Raw genomic sequence first — 22745 nt, 5'->3', positions numbered from 1 at the left:
ACAATTATATTACGTAAATATTACATTTAAGCAACTTGTTCGGTTCTTCTCTTTGTAATGTTCAACAAAGCAGAGAGCATCGTGCTCAGAACATAAACGTCAATTGCACAAAAAGTTAGATGTTGTAAGCAAGGAGCAACACTGACACTCGATTCGAGACTACAGAACAGTTAAAGAACAATTCTACTAGATGTCACATGCCTTCACAGACAGATATTTTAGTAAGCTTTTGACATGTATTCACAATTAAATAGGGGAAACAGCAGAAGCTAACTTTTAGAGAGAATCAGCTATGTTATCTGCATACACTACATCACCAAATGTATGTGGACACCTGCTTGTCGAACACCTCATTCTAAAATCATGGGCATTAATAAATGGAGTGGACCCCTATTTTCTGCTACAGTGCCTTCTGAAAGTATTCAGACCCCTTCCCTTTTCCACATTTTGTTACGTTACAGCCTTATTCTAAAATGGATTAAATAAAAGAAAATCCTCAGCAATATACACACACAATACCCCATATTGACAAAGCGAAAACAGGTTTTTAGAAATGTTTGCAAATCTATCTATATATATATATTTTAAATACCTTATTTACAAAATAATTCAGACCCTTTGCTATGAGACTTGCAATTGAGCTCAGGTGCATCCTGTTTTCATTGATCATCCATGAAATGTTTCTACAACTTTTTATTTATTTAACCCTTATTTTAACAGGTAAGTAGACTGAGAACACATTCTCATTTACAGCAACTACCTGGGGAATAGTTACAGGGGAGAGGAGGGATGAATGAGCCAATTGTAAACTGGGGATGATTAGGTGACCGTGATGGTATGGGGGCAGATCGAGAATTTAGCCAGGACCAGGGTTAACACCCCTACTCTTAAGATAAGTGCCATGGGATCTTTAGTGACCACAGAGAGTAAGGACACCTGTTTAACGTCCCATCCAAAAGACAGCCCTCTACACAGGGCAATGTCTCCAATCATTGCCCTGGGACATTGCTTTTTGATCAGAGGAAAGGGTGCCTCATACTGACCCTCCAACACCACTTCCAGCAGCATCTGGTCTCCCATCCAGGACCAACCCTGCTTAGCTTCAGAAGCAAGCCAGCAGTGGGATGCAGGGTGGTATGCTGCTGGTAAATTCAATTGATTGGACATGATTTGGAAAGGCACACACCGATCCATATTTGGTCCTACAGTTGACAGTGCATGTCAGAGCAAAAACCAAGCCATGAGGTAGAAGGAATTGTACATATTGCTCCGAGACAGAATTGTGCGAAGGCACAGATCTGGGGAAGGGTACCAAATAAATTCTGCAGCATTGAAGGTCCCCAAGAACACAGTGGTCTCCATCATTCTTAAATGGAAGAAGTTTGAAACCACCAAGACTCTTCCTAGAGCTGGCCGCCTGGCCAAACTGAGCAATCTGGGGAGAAGGGCCTTGGTCAGAGAGGTGAATAAAAACCCGATTTTCATTATAACAGAGCTCTAGAGTTCCTCTGTGGAGATGGGAAAACCTTCCAGAAGGACAACCATCTCTGCAGCACTCCACCAATCAGGCCTTTATGGTAGAGTGGCCAGACGGAAGCCACTCCTCAGTAAAAGGCACATGACAGCCCGCTTGGAGTTTGCCAAAAGGCACCAAAAGACTCTCAGACCATGAGAAACAAGATTCTCTTGACTGATGAAACCAAGATTGAATTATTTGACCTGAATGCCAGGCGTCACGTCTGGAGGAAACCTGGCACCATTCCTACGGGGAAGCATGGTGGTAGAAGTAGCATGCTGTGGGGATGTTTTTCAGCGGAAGGGACTGGCATACTAGTCAGGATCAAGTCAAAGATAAATGGAGCAAAGTACAGAGAGATCCTTGATGATAACCTGCTCCAGAGCTCTCAGGACCATAGACTGGGGCGAGGTTCACCTTCCAACAAGACAATGACCATAAGCACACTGCCAAGACAACGCAGGACTGGCTTCGGGATAAGTCTTTGAATGTCCTTGAGTGGCCCACCCAGAGCCTGGACTTGAACACAATCGAACATCTCTCCAACCTGACAGAGCTTGAGAGGATCTGCAGAGAAGAATGGGAGAAACTCCCCAAATACAGGTAGGCCAAGCTTGTAACGTCACACCCACGAAGACTCAATGCAGTAATCGCTGCCAAATGTGCTTCAACAAAGTACTAGGTAAAGGGTCTGAATACTTATGTGAAATGTTTTAAATTCGTTGTACACATGCAAAAATGGCAAAAAAAAAATTTATGCTTTGTCATTATGGAGTATTGTGTGTAGATAGACGAGAAGAAAAAAAACTAACAAAATGTGTAAAAAGTCAAGGGGTTTGTATACTTTCTGAAGGCACTGTATAACAGCCCCCACTCTTCTGGGAAGGCCTTCCACTAGATGTTGGAACATTGCTGTGGGGACTTGCTTCCATTCATCCACAAGAGCATTAGTGAGGTCGGGCACTGATGTTGGGTGATAAGACCTGGCTCGCAGTCGACGTTCCAATTTATTGCTAAGGTGTTCGATGGGGTTGAGGTCAGGGCTCTTTGCAGGCCAGTCAAGTTCTTCCACACGAATCTCAACAAATAATTTCTGTGTGGACCTAGCATTGTGCACAGGGGCATTGTCATGCAGAAACAGGAAAGGGCCTTCCCCAAACTGTTGCCACAAAGTGGGAAGCACAGAATTGTCTAGAATGTCAATGTATGCTGTAGCGTTAAGATTTCCCTTCACTGGAACTAAGGGGCCTAGCCCAAACCACAAAAAACAGCCCCAGGCCATTATTTTTCCTCCCCAAACTTTACATTTGGCACAATGCATTCAGGCAGGTAGCGTTCTCCTGCTTCCGCCAAATCCAGATTCGCCAGAAGCGGGATTCATCACTCCAATGAATGCATTTGCACTGCTCCAGAGTCGAATGGCGGCGAGCTTTACATCACTCCAGAAGACGCTTGGCATTAGCCATGGTGATCTTAGGCTTGTGTGTTTCTGCTCGGCCATGAAAACCCATTTCATGAAGCTCCCTATGTACAGTTCTTGTTCGGAACTCGGTAGTGAATGTTGCAACCGAGGACAGCATTCAGCGGTCCCGTTCTGTGAGCTTGTGTGGCCTATCACTTCGCGACTGAGCCGTTGTCTAGGAGCAACATTTCCACTTCACAATAACAGCACTTACAGCTGACCAGGGCAGCTATAGCAGGGCAGAATTTTGACGAACTGACTTGTTGGAAAGGTGGCATCCTATGATGGTGCCACATTGAAAGTAACTGAGCTCTTCAGTAAGGCCATTCTACTGTCAATGTTTGTCTATGGAGATCGCATGGCTGTATGCTCGATTTTATACACCTTTCAGAAACAGGTGAGGCTGAAATAGCCGAATTCACTAAAACTTGAAGGGGTGTCCACATACTTTTGTATATATAGTTTAGATGTGGATATACAGCACACACTTGAGGTAGACATTGCCGATAACCACAGATCTAGGGTCAGATTGCACAACTCCAAATCCTAACCTTCACGATTAGGAACCATTAGTAGAACCAAAATGTCTGACATTGGGTCAGTCTTTAGATTAAACTATTACCCACTCCACAGTACAGTAGCGTGCTGACACAGTAGCGTGCAGACACACAACACAGCAATTGCTAACTTAAACGCTCACTTACCCATGGTGCAGTTGGTGGTGAAGCCCGGTTTGATCGTGGCGGTGGCGTCCTGTTCGCTCGGCCGGTCATAGCTGGCTTGGATCCTGAAGGTCGCCATTCCGCGGGACCCCAGGGTGAGGTGGACCACTGCCCAGCTGCCAAGTAAAGAGATGAGCATGAAGATCAGGGCCACTAGTAGACACCTCGGGCGACAGGGCCCCCCATGCCTACTGTAGGGGTAGGGAGTCAGGACAGGAGTTCCCTCTTCCTCCACCTGAGTTTCCCCCTCCGTGGAGGTCTCAGGAGAAGGGGGAGAAGGGGTAGACTGGGTTCGTGTGGAGCATGTTGTGTTCGAGTCCCCCTCCTCCCCTTGCATTTTGGGAGGTTCCCCCTCATCCTTAGCCTGTTGGTGCATGCTCCTGCCGGGAAACGTGTGGACAAGCTTTTGGTGAAGCCTCTTACTAAAGCTGACAGGTGGTGTGTGTGGATGACACCCTGCACTTCAGTACCAGTGGTTGAAAAAATAGAGTGTGCAGGTGTGTGTGTGTGTGTCAGAGAGAGAGTCAGAAAGGGTGTGTGCATGCCACACACACCAATGCTAGCTCCTGTATGCAAGGAGATCCTGAAGCGAATGCTCTCTCCAGCAAGCCACCGCCTGCCTTTGTGTAGTTCAACGTGGTCCATAATTTTATTAAGCAAATTGCCGCTGATTTCACTTTGGATTCGGGCTACTGACCAATGACTAATCCCTCCCGCTCTCTCTCCTCCCTCCCCTTGCCCTCTCTTCCTCCTTCCCCCTCTCCCCTTCCAATCACCATGCCTATTTTCTATTATTTCCTTATGACATACTGTATGCCTTTCCGCCATCTATTGGATCAAAATAAACAACATGAGGAAGTACAGTAGCTGTGGATTTGTGGCTACTCAGTAAACACAATGCACACATATTGTAAACCACAACCACAACACTTCTAGTAAGTTGTACTGAAAGTCAATGAAAAGTCATTATTACTTAAAATGTTTATGTGGTACTGACTCAAAACTAAATGAGAAGTCATACCAGGTCAATTTTTTGTAAGATATGATAACTGAATTTTTTTTCCCAGCTTGCTCTACTGCAGGTAGACTTTTTAGAATTGTTTTTAATATATGTGTTTTTGCCTGTACATTGAGTAATTGATTGGTTAAATGTTATGCTACACAATAAAATAAATATAATTTTTGCAACCGTTACTGAAATGGTTGTTCCAGTTTAAATGTCTTAGGTAGTTTCCTCCCACTGTTCTTAACCCTGGCACTCATTATGAATGAAGGTTGCGGGTGAATACAAATTTCAACTGTTGGATAGCCTAACGTTTGATAGATTCCAATAGGAATTACACATCACTTTGCAAACCAGCATAATGTGATTTACAGTTAGGGTTGCAAAATGATGGTACATTTTCCAGGTATTCCAGAAATCCTGGCTGGAAGTTTGGGAAAGTTAGGGAAATTTTGCAGCCCTACTTACAGGCCTAATGTGGCCCCTTGACTTTTTCCAATTTTGTTAAGTTAAAGCCTTATTCTAAAATTGATGACATTTTTTTTTCAATCTACACACAATACCCCATAATGACGAAGTGAAAACAGGTTTTTAGACATTTTTGCAAATTTGTTCAAAATAAAAAACAGAAACACCTTATTTACATAAGTATTCAGACCAATTGCCATTAGACTAGAAATTGAGCTCAGGTGCATCCTGTTTCCATTGATTGGAATCGACCGGTGATAAATTAAATTGATTGGACATGATTTGGAAAGGCACACACCTGTCTATATAGGTCCCGCAGTTGACAGTGCATGTCAGCGCAAAAACCAAGCCATGAGGTCAAAGGAATTGTCCGTAGAGCTCCGAGACAGTCAAGATTGTGTCAAGGCACCAAAAACATTCTGCAGCATTGAAGGTCCCCGAGAACACAGTGGTCTCCATCATTCTTAAATGGAAGAAGTTTGGAACCACCAAGACTCTTCCTAGAGCTGGCCGCCCAACCAAACTGAGAAATCTGGGGAGAAGGGCCTTGGTCAGGAAGGTGACCAAGAACCCGATGGTCACTCAGAGATCTCCTCTGTGGAGATGGGAGAACCTTCCAGAAGGACAACCATCTCTGCAGCACTCCACCGATCAGGCATTTTGGTAGAGTGACGAGACGGAAGCCACTCCTCAGTAAAATACACATGACAGCCCGCTTGGAGTTTGCCAAAAGTTACCCAAAGACTCTGACCATGAGAAACAAGATTCTCTGGTCTGATGAAACCAAGATTGAACTCTTTGGCCTGAATGTCAGGCGTAACGTCTGGAGTAAACCTGGCACCATCCCTACGGTGAAACAAGGTGGTGGCAGCATCATGCTGTGGGATGTTTTTCTGTGGCAGTGACTGGGGGACTAGTAAGGATCGAGGGAAAGATGAACGGAGCAAAGTACAGAGCGATCCTTGATGAAAACCTGCCCCAGAGCGCTAAGGACCTCAGACTGGGACGTAGGTTCACCTTCCAACAGGACAATGACTCTAAGCACACAGCCAAGACAATGCAGGACTGGCTTCGGGATAAGTCTCTGAATGTCCTTGAGTGGCCCACCCAGAGCACAGCCTTGAACCCAATCGAACATCTCTCCAACCTGACAGAGCTTGACAGGATCTGCAGAGAAGAATGGGAGAAACTCCCCAAATACCAGTGTGCCAAGCTTGTAGCGTCATACCCAAGAATAATCAAGGCTGTAATCGCTGCGAAAGGTGCTTCAACAAAGTACTGAGTAAAGTGTCTGAATATTTATGTAAATGTATATATATTCTAAAATTATAAAACAAGTATTTGCTTTGTCATTATGGGGTATTGTGTGTAGATTGAAAAAAAATATATTAAATACATTTTAGAAGGCTGTAACGTAATAACGTGGAAAAAGTAAATTGGTCAGAATACTTTCTGAATGCACTGTATGTAATCATTACATTGTAATGAGAATATTCGCCAAGGAAGACCACAGGACTGAAAATTAACGAATTCAACAACCATGTCTTTGTCACTAACAAATACAGTCATGGGTGGTAACTCTACAATTCAAATCGAAAAGGCAAGGCACACTGGAAAATGATTGGGAACTTGGCTTAGTGGGGGCATTAAATTGAAGTATACTTATTTTAAAAAACTGCATTTGTATTACTCATAACAAGAGAGCACTCAGCTATTTAAGTTTCTTAACTAAAACATTTTTGGGTAATCGGTATCCTAAAAATGTTTGAGTAGGCAGAACTTATCCAGTATTACATTGGACACACAAAACCGCAGATAATCATCGCCTTCACATGTAGATGTTGTAAAAGATACATTTACAAGATAACTTCAGCTTCAATATTGTGACTTCAAATGGTATTTTCTTCTTGCAGAGTTCAGTTTGGCGGACAGAAAATGTTACCCATAATGTTATTGATATTGATACATGACAATAAGTGCTTGAACTGCTGAGGACATGGATGTAATGCAGAGACTTAAACGTCCATTACACTAAATATCTCCAAAGATGTTTGTAGCTCCTCCTAGGGTTCCATTAAGTGGTGGAGCAGTCAGTAAACCATACCAAATATATGCATGACACATAAGTAACTCCGGACCAGTACATACAGATGTAGGATCCTAATATGACCATTATTGTCGCAGAAAAAGAATCCTGCAGCAACAGGATTTGAACATTTTGTCCATTCACACTTTTCCGCCGATGTCATGTTGCTTGATCAGTGGTTAGACTATTAGCTAGCCAACATTATGCTAAACTGTAATGGAAAACTGTAAATTATAGAGCAATTTTTTGTTTTATTTAAGGTAAAATAAATTAAGGTGCATTGTGAGAAAATGTTGTGACCTGTAGTCACTGTCAGTTTGGAAGTCTTGGTTAAGGCCTCTAGAAGTGCAAGTATTTGTATTTACTATGGATCCCCATCTTCCTGGGGTCCAGCAAAATTAAGGCAGTTATACAATTTCAAAAACATTAATGCATTCACAGATTTCACAAATACACTGTGTGCCCTCAGACCCCTACTCCTCCACAACTACATATAGTACCAGTCAAAAGTTTGGAAATACCTACTCATTCCAGAGTTTTTCTTTCTTGTACTATTTTCTACATTGTAGAATGATAGTGAAGAAATCAAAACTATGAAATTACACATGGAATAATGTAGTAACCAAAAAATATATTTTATATTTGAGATTCTTCAAAGCAGCCACCCTTTGCCTTGATGACAGCTTTGCACACTCTTGGCATTCTCTCAACCACCTTCATGAGGTAGTCACCTGGATTGCATTTCAATTAACCTATTCAATATAGGGGGCAGTATTTTCACGGCCGGATGAAAAACGTACCCAAATTAAACGGCCTACTACTCGGGCCCAGGAACGGGAATCTGCATTTTATTAGTAGATTTGGATAGAACACACTCTGAAGTTTCTAAAACTGTTTGAATGATGTCTGTGAGTATAACAGAACTCATATGGCAGGCAAAAACCTGAGAAAAATCCGAACAGGAAGTTTGACCTCAGATGGCTGTAGTCATTTCAAATGAAGTTCTATCTAAACTACAGTGTCTGTGATGTCATATTGCACTTCCTAAGGCTTCCACTAGATGTCAACAGTCATTAGAACCTCGTTTGACGCTTCTAGAATACAATTTCATTGAATAATACCCGGAACAGTTTATTTTTCTTTTGTAATGAATCTGCTACTGTCCGGTTGGAATATTAGCGCAATTCTACGATTATAACACCCTAAAGATTGATTGTGAACATGGTTTGACATGTTACTACAAACGCTGAGGGAACTTTATAACTTTTCGTCGACGGTGGAAAGATGCATTTTGGAATGGGGATCTGGATGCGCCATCAAAACGGATTTATTTTGACATAAATTATGGACTATATCGAACAAATTAACATTTATTGTGGAAGTGGGAGACCTTCCGAGTGCATTCAGCTGGGGATCAGCAAAGGTAAGATAATATTTTTAACATATTTCAGCGTTTTGGGGATGCCGTGGCTGGACGGCTAACTGAATAGCATGGTGCTCAGTACTCAGAATATTGAACAATGTGCTTTCTACATAAAGTTATTTTGAAATCTGACACAGCGGGAGCATAATAGAGTACTGTATCTATAATTCTTAAAATAATTATGTATTTTGTCAACGTTTATGATGAGTATTTTTGTAAATTCACCGGATATTTTGGGGTGAATACATTTTCTGAACGTCACGCGCCAATGTAAATGTTTTTTTTTATATAAATATGAACTTGATGGAACAAAAAATGCATGTATTGTCTAACATAATGTCCTAGGAGTGTCATCTGATGAAGATCGTCAAAGGTTAGTGCATAATTTTAGCTGGTTTTATGCTTTTGGACGGCTAACCTTGCTTTGAAAATGGCTGTCCTTGCTAAGAAAATGGCTGTGTTGTTTTTTGCTGTGGTTGTATCCTAACATAATCTAATGTTTTGCTTTCGCTGTAAAGCCTTTTTGAAATCGGACAACGTGGTTGGATTCAGGAGAGGTTTATCTTTCAAATGGTGTAAAATAGTTGTATGTTTGAGAAAATTGAATTGTGATATTTTAGTTGTTTTTGTGTTTCGCGCCATGCGATCCCATTGGCTGTTGGCTAGGGGTTCCGCTGGCGGAACGGGGTTCCGCTAGCGGAACGCCTAGATGCAAGAAGTTTTTAACAGGTGTTGCTTGTTAATAAAAGTTAATTTGTGGAATTGATTTCCTTCTTAATGCGTTTGAGCCAATCAGTTGTGTTGTGACAAGTTAGGGGTGGTATTCAGAAGATAGCCCTATTTGGTAAAAGACCAAGTCCATATTATGGCAATAACAGCTCAAATAAGCAAAGAGAATCATTACGTTAAGACATGAAGGTCAGTCAATCAGGAACATTTCAAGAACTTTCAAAATTTCTTCAAGTGCAGTCGGAGAAACCATCAAGGCTATTGTCACATCCTGACCAGTATTAGGGATTATTTGTAATTGTAGTTTGGTCAGGACGTGGCAGTGGGTATTTGTTCAATGTGGTCCGGGGGTTATGTGTAGGTTAGAGGGGTGTTATATTTATGTGTTCCGGGGTTTGTGTGTATGTTCTGGTTTTTGGTTGTCTAGGGGTTTTCTGGTTTGTGTATTTCTTTGTTGTCTGTGTGGCTCTCGATCAAGAACAGCTGTACTTCGTTGTTCCTGATTGAGAGTCATATATTAGGAGCTTGTTTTCACCTGGGGTTTTGTGGGTAGTTGATTTTGCACTGCTGTGATACAGCCTGTAAAACTGTCGGTTTGGCCTTCGTTGTTTACTTGTTTTTCCGTGTTCTCATTATTGAAATAAATATGATGTTGAGCACGCAACCCGCTGCGCCTTGGTCATCCCTACACTACGACAACCGTGACAGCTATGATGAAACTGGCTCTCATGAGGACCGCCACAGGAAAGGGAGACCCGGAGTTACCTCTGCAGAGGCTAAGTTCATTAGAGTTAACTGCACCTCAGATTGAGTTCAAATAAGACACATCTCAACATCAACTGTTCAGAGGAGACTATGTGAATCAGGCCTTCATGGTCAAATTGTTGCAAGGAAACCACTACTAAAGGACACCAATAAGAAAAAGAGTTGCTTGGGCCAGGAGCGCTTGAGATGGTTTGGGATGACTTGGACAGCATAGTGAGGAAAAGCAGCCAACAAGTGCTCAGCATATGTGCAACTCCTTCAAGACTGTTGGAAAACCATTCCTCATAAAGCTCATTGAGAGAATGCCAAGAGTGTGCAAAGCTATCATCGAGGCAAAGGGTGGCTACTTTGATATATCTAAAATATAGCATGAACAGTATTTTGATTTGTTCAACAGTTTTTTGCTTACTACTGTCATAACTGTCGATGAAGGGGGACCAAAACGCAGCGGGTAAAGTGCTCATCTTCTTTTATTATTTAAATGAAGTGAACACTTAAACAAAAATAACAAACCTACATTAAACAGTTCCGTAAGGCACACAGGCTATAACCACCCACAAAAACACAGGAAAAACAGGCTGCCTATGTATGGCTTCCAATCAGAGACAACGAAAGACACCTGCCTCTGATTGGATGCCATACCTGGCCACACAAAGAAACGTAGAAATAGAAAACTAGAACCAAAATCCCCTAGAACCAAAACCCCCAAAACAAACACCCCCTGCCACGCCCTGACCATACTACAATTACAAATGACCCCTTTACTGGTCAGGACGTGACAACTACATGATTCCATATGTGTTATTTCATAGTTTTGATGTCTTCACTATTATTCTACAATGTAGAAAATAGTACAAAAAAAAGAAAAACCCTAGAATGAGTAGGTGTGTCCAAACTTTTGACTTGTACTGTATCTACAATACAAAATCCATTTGTACGTGTGTGAATAGTGTGTATGTTATCGTGTGTGTGTGTATGCATGTTTCTGTGCCTATGTTTGTGTTGCTTCACAATCCTTGTTGTTCCATAAGGTGTATTTTGTTCTGTGTTTTAAATCTAACTTTACTGCTTGCATCAGTTACTTGATGTGGAACAGAGTTCCATGTAGTCATGGCTCTATGTAGTACTCCGCATCTCCCATAGTCTGCTTGGTGCATTCAACATGTCAATACCTCTCATAAATACAAGTAGTGATGAAGTCAATCTCTCCTCCACTTTGAGCCAGGAGATATTCACATGCATATTTTTAATGTTAGCGCTCTGTGTACATCCAAGGGCCAGCCGTGCTGCCCTGTTCTGAGCCAATATTTGTGGCATCTGACCACAGGACTGAACAGTAGTCCAGGTGCAACAAAACTAGGGCCTGTAGGACCTGCCTTGTTCATAGTGCTGCTAAGAAGGTAGAGATGCGCTTTATTGTGAACAGATTTCTCCCCATCTTAGCTACTGTTGTATCAATATGTTTTGACCATGACAGTTTACAATCCTGTGTTACTACACGCAGTTTAGTCACCTGACATTTAGGGTTTAGTGAATGATTTGTCCCAAATACAATGCTTTTAGTTTTACAAATATTTAGGACTAACCTTGCCACCCACTCTGAAACTAACTGCAGCTCTGTTGCAGTCATTTCAGTCGCTGTTGTAACTGACGTGTATAGTGTTGAGTTATCCGCATACATAGACACACTGGCTTTACTCAAAGGGGCCTAGACAGCTGCCCTGGAGAACTCCTGATTCTACCTGGATTATGTTGGAGAGGCTTCCATTAAAGAACACACTCTGTGTTCTGTTAGACAGGTAACTCTTTATCCACAATATAGCACCAAGTTTTTCCAGCTACGACAAATAATGTCAAAAGCTGCAGTGAAGTCTAACAAAACAGCCCCCACAATCTTTTTATCATCAATTTCTCTCAGCCAATCATCAGTAATTTATGTAAGTGCTGTGCTTGTTGAATGTCCTTCTCTATAAGCATGCTGAAAGTCTGTTGTCAATTTGTTTACTGTAAAATAGCATTGTATCTGGTCAAACACTATTTTTTCCAAAAGTTTACTAAGGGTTGGTAACAGTCTGATTGTTAGGCTATTTGAGCCAGTAACTGGGACTTTACCATTCTTAAGTAGCGGAATGAGTTTTGCTTCCCTCCAGGCCTTGCGGCATATACTTATTAGTAGGCTGAAATTAAAAATATGGCAAATAGGAGTGACATTATCATCAGTAATTTTCCATCCAAGTTGTCAGATACCTGTGGCTTGTCTTTGTTGATAGACAACAATACTTTGTTCACCTCTTCCACACTCACCTTTCAGAATACAAAATGTTTTTTTGCTAATCTTGCCAATGAAAAAATTCATTAATAAAGTAGTTGGCAATATCAGTGGGTTTTGTGATGAATGAGCCATCTGATTCAATAAATGAGGGGGCTGAGGTTGCCTTTTTTCCCAAAATTGCAAGTGAATGAGTTGGGGTGATAAATATCTAGTGTGGCGTTGACAAATGAGATAATTTAGTGTCTTCTGAGTAGGAGACTAAGCTGCCTGACTAGAAAGCACTAACTGGCTGACTGAAGCTCGCCGTTTTTACAGTACCATAATATGAAATACAGATTTTTACTTGTCATTGAGCTTCCTGTAAGCTACTGTCAAATTCACCCTAACCACTTTCCAGTGTACATGAAAGTGCAATAATATAACCATGTGCTAGTGCAGATTTTCTGTGAATTTATGCAAATCCTGTGGCACAGGAAAATTATCAGCGACAACAGAGTGATCAAATTAAGATCCTACATCTGTACACACATCCTTCACTGCAGACAACATGCAGTTTCCTAAGACACACACAATCATCATTTTAAGGAAAAGGCAAAACACACACACAGACACACACCAACCATCCTCTTACACAACAATCTCTCCTATCCCCTCCCCACATCCATCCACCTTCCAGCATAGTACATTATATGGGCTCTGGGAAAAAGAAAGAGTGGATTTCTGCATTGGTAGAGAATAAGCTTAGTTATAAAGGGCCAATGCTCCACTATATTCAATTTATTTATCTCACCTTTATTTAACTAGGCAAGTCAGTTAAGAACAAATTCTTATTTACAATGACGGCCAAGGAACAGTGGGTTAACCTCTCTTGGGTAGGGGGCAGTATTTTGAATTTTGGATGAATGAGGTGCCCAATGTAAACTGCCTGTTACTCAGGCCCAGAAGCTAGGATATGCATATGCATGGTAGTATTGGATAGAAAACACTCTAAAGTTTCAAACTGTTAAAATAATGTCTGAGTATAACAGAACTGATAAGGCAGGCAAAAACCTGAGGAAAATCCATCCAGGAAGTGGGATATTTTTGATGTGGGTACTTTTCTATTGAATGCCTATACAGTATCTAAATGTTTAGGACCCAGATTGCAGTTCCTATGGCTTCCACTAGATGTCAAAAGTATTTAGACATTGTTTCAGGCTTGTATTCTGAAAAATGCGCGTGACCGATTGCACGCTGTTCGTTGTTTTTCCTTTCTATTGAAGACGCTATTGTCCGGTTGAAATATTGATTATTTAGATAAGACAACCTGAGGATTAATTATAAACATCGTTTGACATGTTTCAACGAACTTTACCGGTACTATTAGGATGTATTCGTCTGCATGTCGTGACCGCCTTTGAGCCAGTGGATTACTGAACAAAACGCAAGTTTTTGGGACATAAAGAGGGACTTTATCGAACAAAACAAACATTTATTGTGTAACAGGGACTCTTGTGACTGCAACCATATGAAGATCAAAGGTAAGTGATTCATTTTATTGCTATTTCTGACTTTCGTGACTCCTCTACTTGGCTTGAAAATGTTTGTATGCTTTTGTAAGCGGGGCGCTGTCCTCAGATAATTGCATGGTATACTTTCGCCGTAAAGCCTTTTTGAAATCTGACACAGCGGCTGGATTAAGAAGAAGTTAATCTTTAAGCCAATGTATAACACTTATATTTTTATGAATATTTAATTTGAATATTTCTGTATTTTGAATTTGGCGCTCTGCAATTTCACCGGGTGTTGGCCAGGTGGGACGCTAGAGTCCCACCTGCCCATAAGAAGTTTTAACTGCCTTATTCAGGGGCAGAACAACAGACTTTTATACCTTGTCAGCTCGGGGATTCAATCTATCAACCTTTCAGTTACTGGCCCAATGCTCTAACCACTAGGCTCCCTGCCGCCCCAATAAGAAAGAAATTAATTAGATAAGGTAAAAAGCAGATAAGAGTTCACCCTGCATACAGCAGCCTTGAGAGGAATATTTTGTCAGGTTATGAATGAAATAGAAGAGGGCAAGGCCAAATAGCATGCTGTAGTGTGTGCGTGTGTGTGGTTGAGAAAGGATTATTTCTTATTGACAACCTAACATAGAACACATTCTACGCATGTTCTTATTTTCTTCATACTATTTGAATTGAATTCATCTTTAACTGAAAACGAATGGAAAAGGGTCAACTACACACTACAAATGATCTATTCAAGAAAATCCATTCCACTGGCTAAATTATTCCAATATGAATACACAAAATATGCCAAGATAGGTTTGATTTATTTGTGTAATTTGTACGACATTACATTTACATAGTATTCTATGTCTTGTGTGGTAGTTGATGTATTGAAGACCTCATATAAGCATCGCAAAGACTAATCTAAACATATATGATTCTAGATCAGTGTGCATGCACTGTAATACACATTTAATATCACATATTCCCATTTCGGTTCTAGAATTTACAAAACTGGAAAATGATTTGAATGCTAAAATGTCTCTTTATAATGATATGAACAGAACCACTGAATATCATCACTCAAACATTTAAATCAAATGAATAGTGTGTCAATCGGTGCCCTGGCTTTCCCTTCCATATAAATAAGTAATGTGTTATGGAAATGATGATTAAATCTTCATGCAGGGATTATATACACACTCGCGTCATCTGAGCAGACAGCTGATAATATTTCTCATTATGACACTGAGGTTGCATCCCAAATAGCGCGCTACTTTTGACCAGAGGCCTATGGGCCCTGGTTTGAAAGTAGTGTACTATAAAGGGAATAGGGTGCAATTTGAAACTCAGACTCAGAAGGGAACGTAATGATAGCGACCACAGTGCTTTAAACCAACTGACCTTTGAGGCTTTGTGTACTCCCCCATTTCTCAAAAAGCCCATCCATGTACCACAATGTATCCTCATTGTACCGAAACAAAAACGGACAGATGGCTCTGTAGGCTAGACTACTGCCCGTTGCCAATTAATCAAATACATTTCATCATGCTATTAATATACTGTGTGTATATATAAAAAAGAAACGGCCTCTCACTGTCAACTGCATTTATTTTCAGCGAACTTAACGTGTAAACACTTGTATGAACATAAGATTCAACACCTGAGACATAAACTGAACAAGTTCCACAGACATGTGACTAACAGAAATGTAATAATGTGTCCCTGAACAAAAGGGGGTCAAAATCAAAAGCAACAGTCAGTAACTGGTGTGGCCACCAGTTGCATTAAGTACTGCAGTGCATATCCTCCTCATGGACTGCACCAGATTTGCCAGTTCTTGCTGTGAGATGTTACCCCACTCTTCCACCGAGGCACCTGCAAGTTCTCAGACATTTTTTGGGGGTAATGGCACTAGCCCTCACCCTCCGGTCCAACAGGTCCCAGATGTGCTCAAAGGGATTGCGATCCGGGCTCTTCGCTGGCCATGGCAGAACACTGACATTCCTGTCTTACAGGAAATCACGCACAGAATGAGCAGTATGGCTGGTGGCATTGTCATGCTGGAGGGTCATGTCAGGATGAGCCTGCAGGAAGGATACCACATGAGGGAGGAGGATGTCTTCCCTGTAATGCACAGCATTGAGATTGCCTGCAATGACAACAAGCTCAGTCTGATGATGCTGTGACACACCGCCCCAGACCATGACGGACCCTCCACCTACAAATCGATCCCGCTCCAGAGTACAGGCCTCGGTGAAATTCTCATTCCTTCGACGATAAATGGGAATCCGACCATCACCCCTGGTGAGACAAAGCTGCGACTCATCAGTGAAGAGCACTTTTTGCCGGTCATGTCTGGTCCAGCAACGGTGGGTTTGTGCCCATAGGTGACGTTATTGCCGGTGATGTCTGGTGAGGACCTGCCTTACAACAGGCCTACAAGCCCTCAGTCCAGCTTCTCTCAGCCTATTGCAGACAGTCTAAACACTGATAGAGGGATTGTGCGTTCCTGGTGTAAGTCGGGGTTGTTGTTGTTGCCATCCTGTACCTGTCCCACAGGTGTGATGTTCGGATGTACCGATCTTGTGCAGGTGTTGTTACACGTGGTCTGCCACTGCAAGGGCGATCAGCTGTCTGCCCTATCTCCCTGTAGTGCTGTCTTAGGCATCTCACAGTACGGACATTGCAATTTATTGCCCTGGCCACAGCTGCAGTCCTCATGCATCCTTGCAGCATGCCGAAGGCACTTTCACGCAGATAAGCAGGGACCCTGGGCATCTTTCTTTTGGTGTTTTTCAGAGTCAGTAGAAAGGCCTCTTTAGTGTCCTAGGTTTTCATAACTGTGACCTTAATTGCCTACCGTCTGTAAGCTGTTAGTGTCTTAACGACCGTTCCACAGTTGCATGTTCATTAATTGTTTATGGTTCATTGAACGAGCATGGGAAACAGTGTTTAAACCCTTTACAATGAAGATCTGTGAAGTTATTTGGATTTTTACGAATTATCTTTGAAGGACAGGGTCCTGAAAAAGGGACGTTTCTTTTTTTGCTGAGTTTATATACACTGTATATAAAATCATTTTTGACAGGGTATTTATTTTGGCTAATGCAGTCTCGCTCTGTTTGTGGTCATTTGGCAGGATGTGGTTGTTAAGGTCATAACTGGATTGACCATGTTTGTTATGCATGTCTCTCTTTTGCATTAGCTTTTTATCCGTACACATTCGCTTGTGGGGTATGCGTCCAATGTCATTGACTAATGTGCTAGGAAGAAACTCTTGCTCTCTCTCTTGCCCACCATCTTGTGTCTATGGTAACAACAGTGCAGTATATAGATGGTATAGTCACAGTAGATAAATATCATAAAATGCTAGGCCAAAGTGTCTGTGGGTGTTCAGGTCAATGTAAAGGCAGCACATGACTGAACACGCGCACACACAGTCTTGTACAGCTAACCTTGTGGGGACACACAATTCAGTCCCATTCAAAATCCTTTTTCCCTAACCCCTAAACCTAACCCGTACTCTTACCCTAACCCACTAATTCTAACCTTAACCCTAAACCCCCTAGAAATAGCATTTGACCTCGTGGGGACTAACAAAATGCCCCCATATGGGTCAAATTTTTGTTTGTTTACTATTTTTGTGGAATAGTTAAACTGGTCCACACACACACACACAGCAAATTGGCCAGTGTTGACGTTTCAGTGTAACATTTCTGGTGTTGATTCAGGTGTTAAATTCTGTAAGAGTGAAATTAACACCCAGTGGTGTAAAATAACCCCCAGTGTTGGTGTTAATAACCAGAATTATTATTTTACATTTTGGAGAGTAATACAGTCCCATCAAAACCACACCTACCATTACCATCTTTCCCAGCATGCTTTACTGCAAGCAGATTTTTAGCATTGTTTTTATTATCTTTGTTTTTTCATGTACATCGATTGATTGACTATTATACAACAAAAATAAATAACTTACATTTTTCTAATCCAATCAGTTAGATTTATTGCACCTGTTACTGAAATGGTAGTTCTAGTTTAAATGGTTTAATAAAAATAATGAAGGGGATACCTAGTCAGTTGTACAATTGAATGCATTCAACTGAAATGTGTCTTCTGCGTTTAACCCAATCTCTCTGAATCAGAGTTGCGGGGGGCTGCATTAATCAACATCCATGTTCGGTTACTGGCCAAACGCTCATACCCGCTAGGCTACCTGCCGCCCTTTTAGGTAGTCTTCGTATCAGCTTTCCTAATCCTGACAGTCATTGCGGGTGAATAAAATGTCAAACTGTTGTATGTTCTAACTCTGGTTGGATTCCAATAGAAATTACACATCACTTTGCAAGCCAGTATAATGTGACTTGCAGGGTTGATGTGGACCACTATGTTAGGGTAAAACTATCCCATCAAAGTAATGTCTTATGGTATAGTGTTTGTCTCGTCAGAGTTTAATTTTAGCATTCACCTATGTACTCACTTGGTGAAAGACACAGGCCTTTAAAAGGAAATAATTCAATAACCACGTCTAACAAATACAGAACATTTCCTTTGGAAAATGTTCTTAGAATGTTCTCAGAATGTCAGTGGGATAACATCGCGCCGAAACCCTTAAGAGACCTAATGGGAACATTGCTGAATGTCCTCAGGATGTCCCCTGTTTGCTGGGAGCGCTGTACCAATTGTATGCCTATGTGGTTATAGTGCCCCATCAATTTAAAATGTATTTTTAGGTTATTTAACCTTTCTTTTAACAGGGAGTCACACATATAGGGGACAGATTGGAGTGGCAGCAAGTCTTAAACCTTAAATGGTTGAGCTTTTTGCCTGTCCTTTTGGTCTGTTTTGCCATGTAGTCACTGTTTGTAAGCCTTTTAAGGCCTCAAGAAGTGCAAGTGATAGAAAACAATTGACTTTTTTACAGTATAATACAGTACATTTTATGGTTTTGTACTGTGTGTCATTCATTATCCAGTACCTACTTTGATACCGTATTTATGTAACAGTAGAACGAAACACAGAATTTCACTTGCGACTGAGCTGCCTGTAAGTTACTGACAAATTCACGGCAACACACCAGGGGAGTCACAGCATGATGTACATGCAAAAAAATTGTTCTCCATTTCCATCTTATCAGTAGCTTTATGAAAATACTGTACTGTCCTAGTTCCGCTCCGAATAACATGAATTGACAAAACAAAGGGAAATAAAGCATAACCAAAATATTACAAACCGAGTTTCCGTGACAGGTAAATATTTCTCCCGCAGGTAATCCTTCTGTAATTTTCCTGCATTTATTTTCAAAACAGTGATACTGAGGTCCCCTTGTTACATACTGTGATATTGCTGATGAAAACAACCGATGGTTGCTTAGTTACCTCAACATGTAAACATGAATTATTTCCATTGACAGTCTTTATGCAACACTGCATGTAGTATCAACCAATCAGATGTGAATTATACTGTAAACTGTACAGCAGTTACCTTATACAGTATAGCAATTATACTGTAAACTTTAATGTCTGGCAGAATCAAGTTACATCTACAATAAAGTCAATGACATCAACATGGCTATAACACACCAATTCTAGGTTCAAATCCAATAACTCAAAAGGGTTAACCATCAAGACGGGAGTCCCAAACAGTATATCTTTGAATGTAACAAACAATTACATTTGGACTATACAGTAAATAGAGTATAATAGAGGTTTCTCACAGATTCAAGCTAAATTCATACTAAAATCCACGACAGCAACACTATAATTGGTTATAGCACAACAATTCTAGGTTCAAGTCCCAGTAACTCAAAGGTGTTAACTACCCAGTATATATTTGAATTAATACAAAAACAACTGTTTTGTGAAATATTACCTTTTGTCTGAAGTCGAAAAAGACAGGATATTTAAAAGCTATTTTGAGCTATGTACTAACAAGGCTTTTCAGTATTAGCAGCTTGACTACTACTAGAATACTGTAGCTTTATTGATCTACTGTACTTCAACAACAGATGTACTCACATTGGATGGGTTGATTAGGATTCAAACCTTCTCTCAAGCATCCCAATACATACGCTTAGAGTAGGTTTACCCTGTAAATGTACTTGGTAATGTAAACGTGCTGGAGGGTAATATACTGCACCTGTCTGCCTTGTTGTTCAGTGGAGTCTAATGAAACCTATCTTTTAGGAGTGGGCACCAGAAAAAGAAAGGCAAAAAATGTAATAAGAGGTAGAGGCACAGCAAGGCACAATCGAGGTGAACATGTCTCCATCTGTCTTTATGACCTCATGCTACAGAATAACTCTATCTCAGTGAAGCTAAAGGCTTTGCAGAGAGTACTTCTGATTCAGTCTTTTACGATTATCACGTCACACTGTGCAATGTTACCAAATTAAAGTATTGATATCAAACTGGCGAGATTGTACGATTTGCTTCAGTTCCGTCGTCAAAATCTGCGATTGGCTAGCGAGGCTACATCAGCAGGCTAGTCATCTGCAGCCTCTATCAATGCTTTTTACGGCCCGGGACAATACTAGTATCGCACAATTTGTTCCATGGCAAAAATGAAAACACGAAGCAGACCAAACTCTTTGGTCCTTTAAAAACCTGCTGTATCCAAAATATTGTGTTCCGTAGCTTGGAAAATAAATAAATGTGACTCTGGATGACAACATAATGTTTGTTTCCAATATTAGGGCTGTTTTCCTAATGACATCAACGTTTTGTTCCCTTGTCACGAGCATCGTGATACTGGTATTGTCCTGGCCCTAAAGCTTATGCACCATTTTGTAAAAACTGAAAGTAGGCCTATGCATCTTAGTAATAGTTTTCACATACAAACTTTATATGTCCGAACTCAAATAGAATGTTTTTGCTAACACTGCCAGAACTTTGTCAGAAGTAGTGGTACTTAAAACCTCTTCTGGATAGGACCCTTCATCTCAATTTCCACCTAAAATGACACACCCAAATCTAAGTGCCTGTTGCTCAGGATCTGAAGCGATATGCATATTCTTTATATTATTTGAAAGGAAACACTTAAGTTTGTGGAGATGTGAAATTAATGTAGGATAATATAACACAATAGATATGGTAAAAGATAAAACAAACAACATGCGTTATCTATTTTTATTTTTGTTGCATCATCATTGAAATGCTAAATGAAGACCATACATTGAGATATGAAGCTGGGGATGTTGTCCATAACAGGGCAACAGTGTGTGTGCAAAGGTTCAGATGGATACATTCAAGAATGAGAGGGCTACATAATATTTAGTGTGAGGTCTCCCTCACGAGTTTGCCCAAATGTACCCAAGTGGCCAATTGATACATTTTAGAGTACATAACTATCGAAAACATACAAAAATGCTATGGTAATAAAACATTTAAGTTTACACACAAATATGAAGGGGCTGTACTTCCCAGTCATGTCCAGCTGAGGTCCTGGCTGCCTTTTAGGTAGAAATGTTGGTGGAAGTGGCTCCACATCATCCTCTAGCACAGTGTGCCAACGGTCCTCTCCCTCGGTGGTAGTTGCCACTGGTGCACTGGTCCTCCTCTGCTTCTGGGCGGGCCACTTCACACCTCTAGATGGCTGGGCGGGGGTGGGTGTGGAGCCAGAGACAGCAGCAGGGGTCAGACTGGAGGAACAAGTTCCTACGTTTGAATGAGTGGGGGATGGAGGGCTTGAATGTGGTCTCTTTGGAGTTGAGTGGCAGAGGTCATCTCTACCACTATTGAGGAGTTTACTGTTACTTATTTTATTTAACCTTTATTTTAGCAGGGGGTGAGCCCTGCATTAAGACAAATACACAACACATATCTATAAACATATTCATTATATAGAGTATGGGGAACACAATCACAATAATGAAATATGTGGACCAAGAGGCAATAAGACACTCAAAAGCCACAGCATGTCATAGATATATAACATACACATCGGCTAAGCTAATAGATTGTATGCCTCAGGTCTATCTATATACAGTACCAGTCAAACGTTTGGACACATGCTCATTCAAGGGTTTTTCTTTCTACATTGCAGAATAATAGTGAAGACATTAAAACTATGAGATTGAAACGGGGGCGGGACTGAGACAGGTAATGGCGGACTGAAAGTAGTTATGTAGAGCACCTCAAGATAAAAACGTAATATTCAATATCGGCAAGTTAGACTAAATATTAGCACATCACAATCTGGTGGTTGATAATCTTCAATCTGGATAATAACACAAAACAAAATCTTAAGACTAGAGAAATTTATCGACAAATATTACGAAAACAAGCAAAACCCAAACATGACAGAGTGTAAGACAGTGGAACTGATTTCAAAACGAAAACGTGACTCTTCTACAGACACAGATGATTTAATATTTTCACCACCGGGAATGGTAAAGGTCGAAACCGATCTGTTAAAATCAATAAATGATAAACTGGGTATACTTGAATTAGTCAGTAAGGATATAAGAGTCGAAGACAAGCCTCGAGATGAGTGATGAAAAAGCTGCGACATTGGAGAAGGAAACAAACAAGCTAAAAGTGACAGTCAATAAGATTGAAACCGAAGTGAATGAACTTAAAAAGGAGAACACAGTTCTGAGAGAAGCCTTACTTGACATACAGACTAGATCCATGAGAGAGAATCTGGTGCTTACAGGTATCCAAGAGAAAGAAGGAGAAGTTCCTGAATCCGTAGTAAGAGTTCCTCCTTACAGCGCTGCAAATTCCACTCGAAGCTATCGACAAAATCCAACTCGAACGTGTACACCACTTCGGATAGAGAGGGCAGAGGCATGAACGCCCAATCG

The 22745-nt window shown here is 40.9% G+C and overlaps 1 protein-coding gene across 1 annotated transcript in view; it reads right to left on the bottom strand.

The window, feature by feature from the left end:
• Positions 1–22745, bottom strand: part of LOC115162610 (ALK tyrosine kinase receptor-like) — a 748203-nt gene that overhangs the window by 148880 nt on the left and 576578 nt on the right. The window contains exon 5 of the mRNA XM_029714073.1: positions 3683–3816. Coding sequence (XP_029569933.1) covers positions 3683–3816 — 134 coding nt within the window. The remainder of the gene's footprint in view (positions 1–3682; positions 3817–22745) is intronic.

Source organism: Salmo trutta, chromosome 25 (assembly GCF_901001165.1).
Source record: "Salmo trutta chromosome 25, fSalTru1.1, whole genome shotgun sequence".
Classification (NCBI taxonomy): Eukaryota; Metazoa; Chordata; class Actinopteri; order Salmoniformes; family Salmonidae; genus Salmo; species Salmo trutta.
The sequence above is the reverse complement of the archived record's forward strand: the minus strand, read 5'-3'. Positions and strand labels throughout refer to the sequence as shown.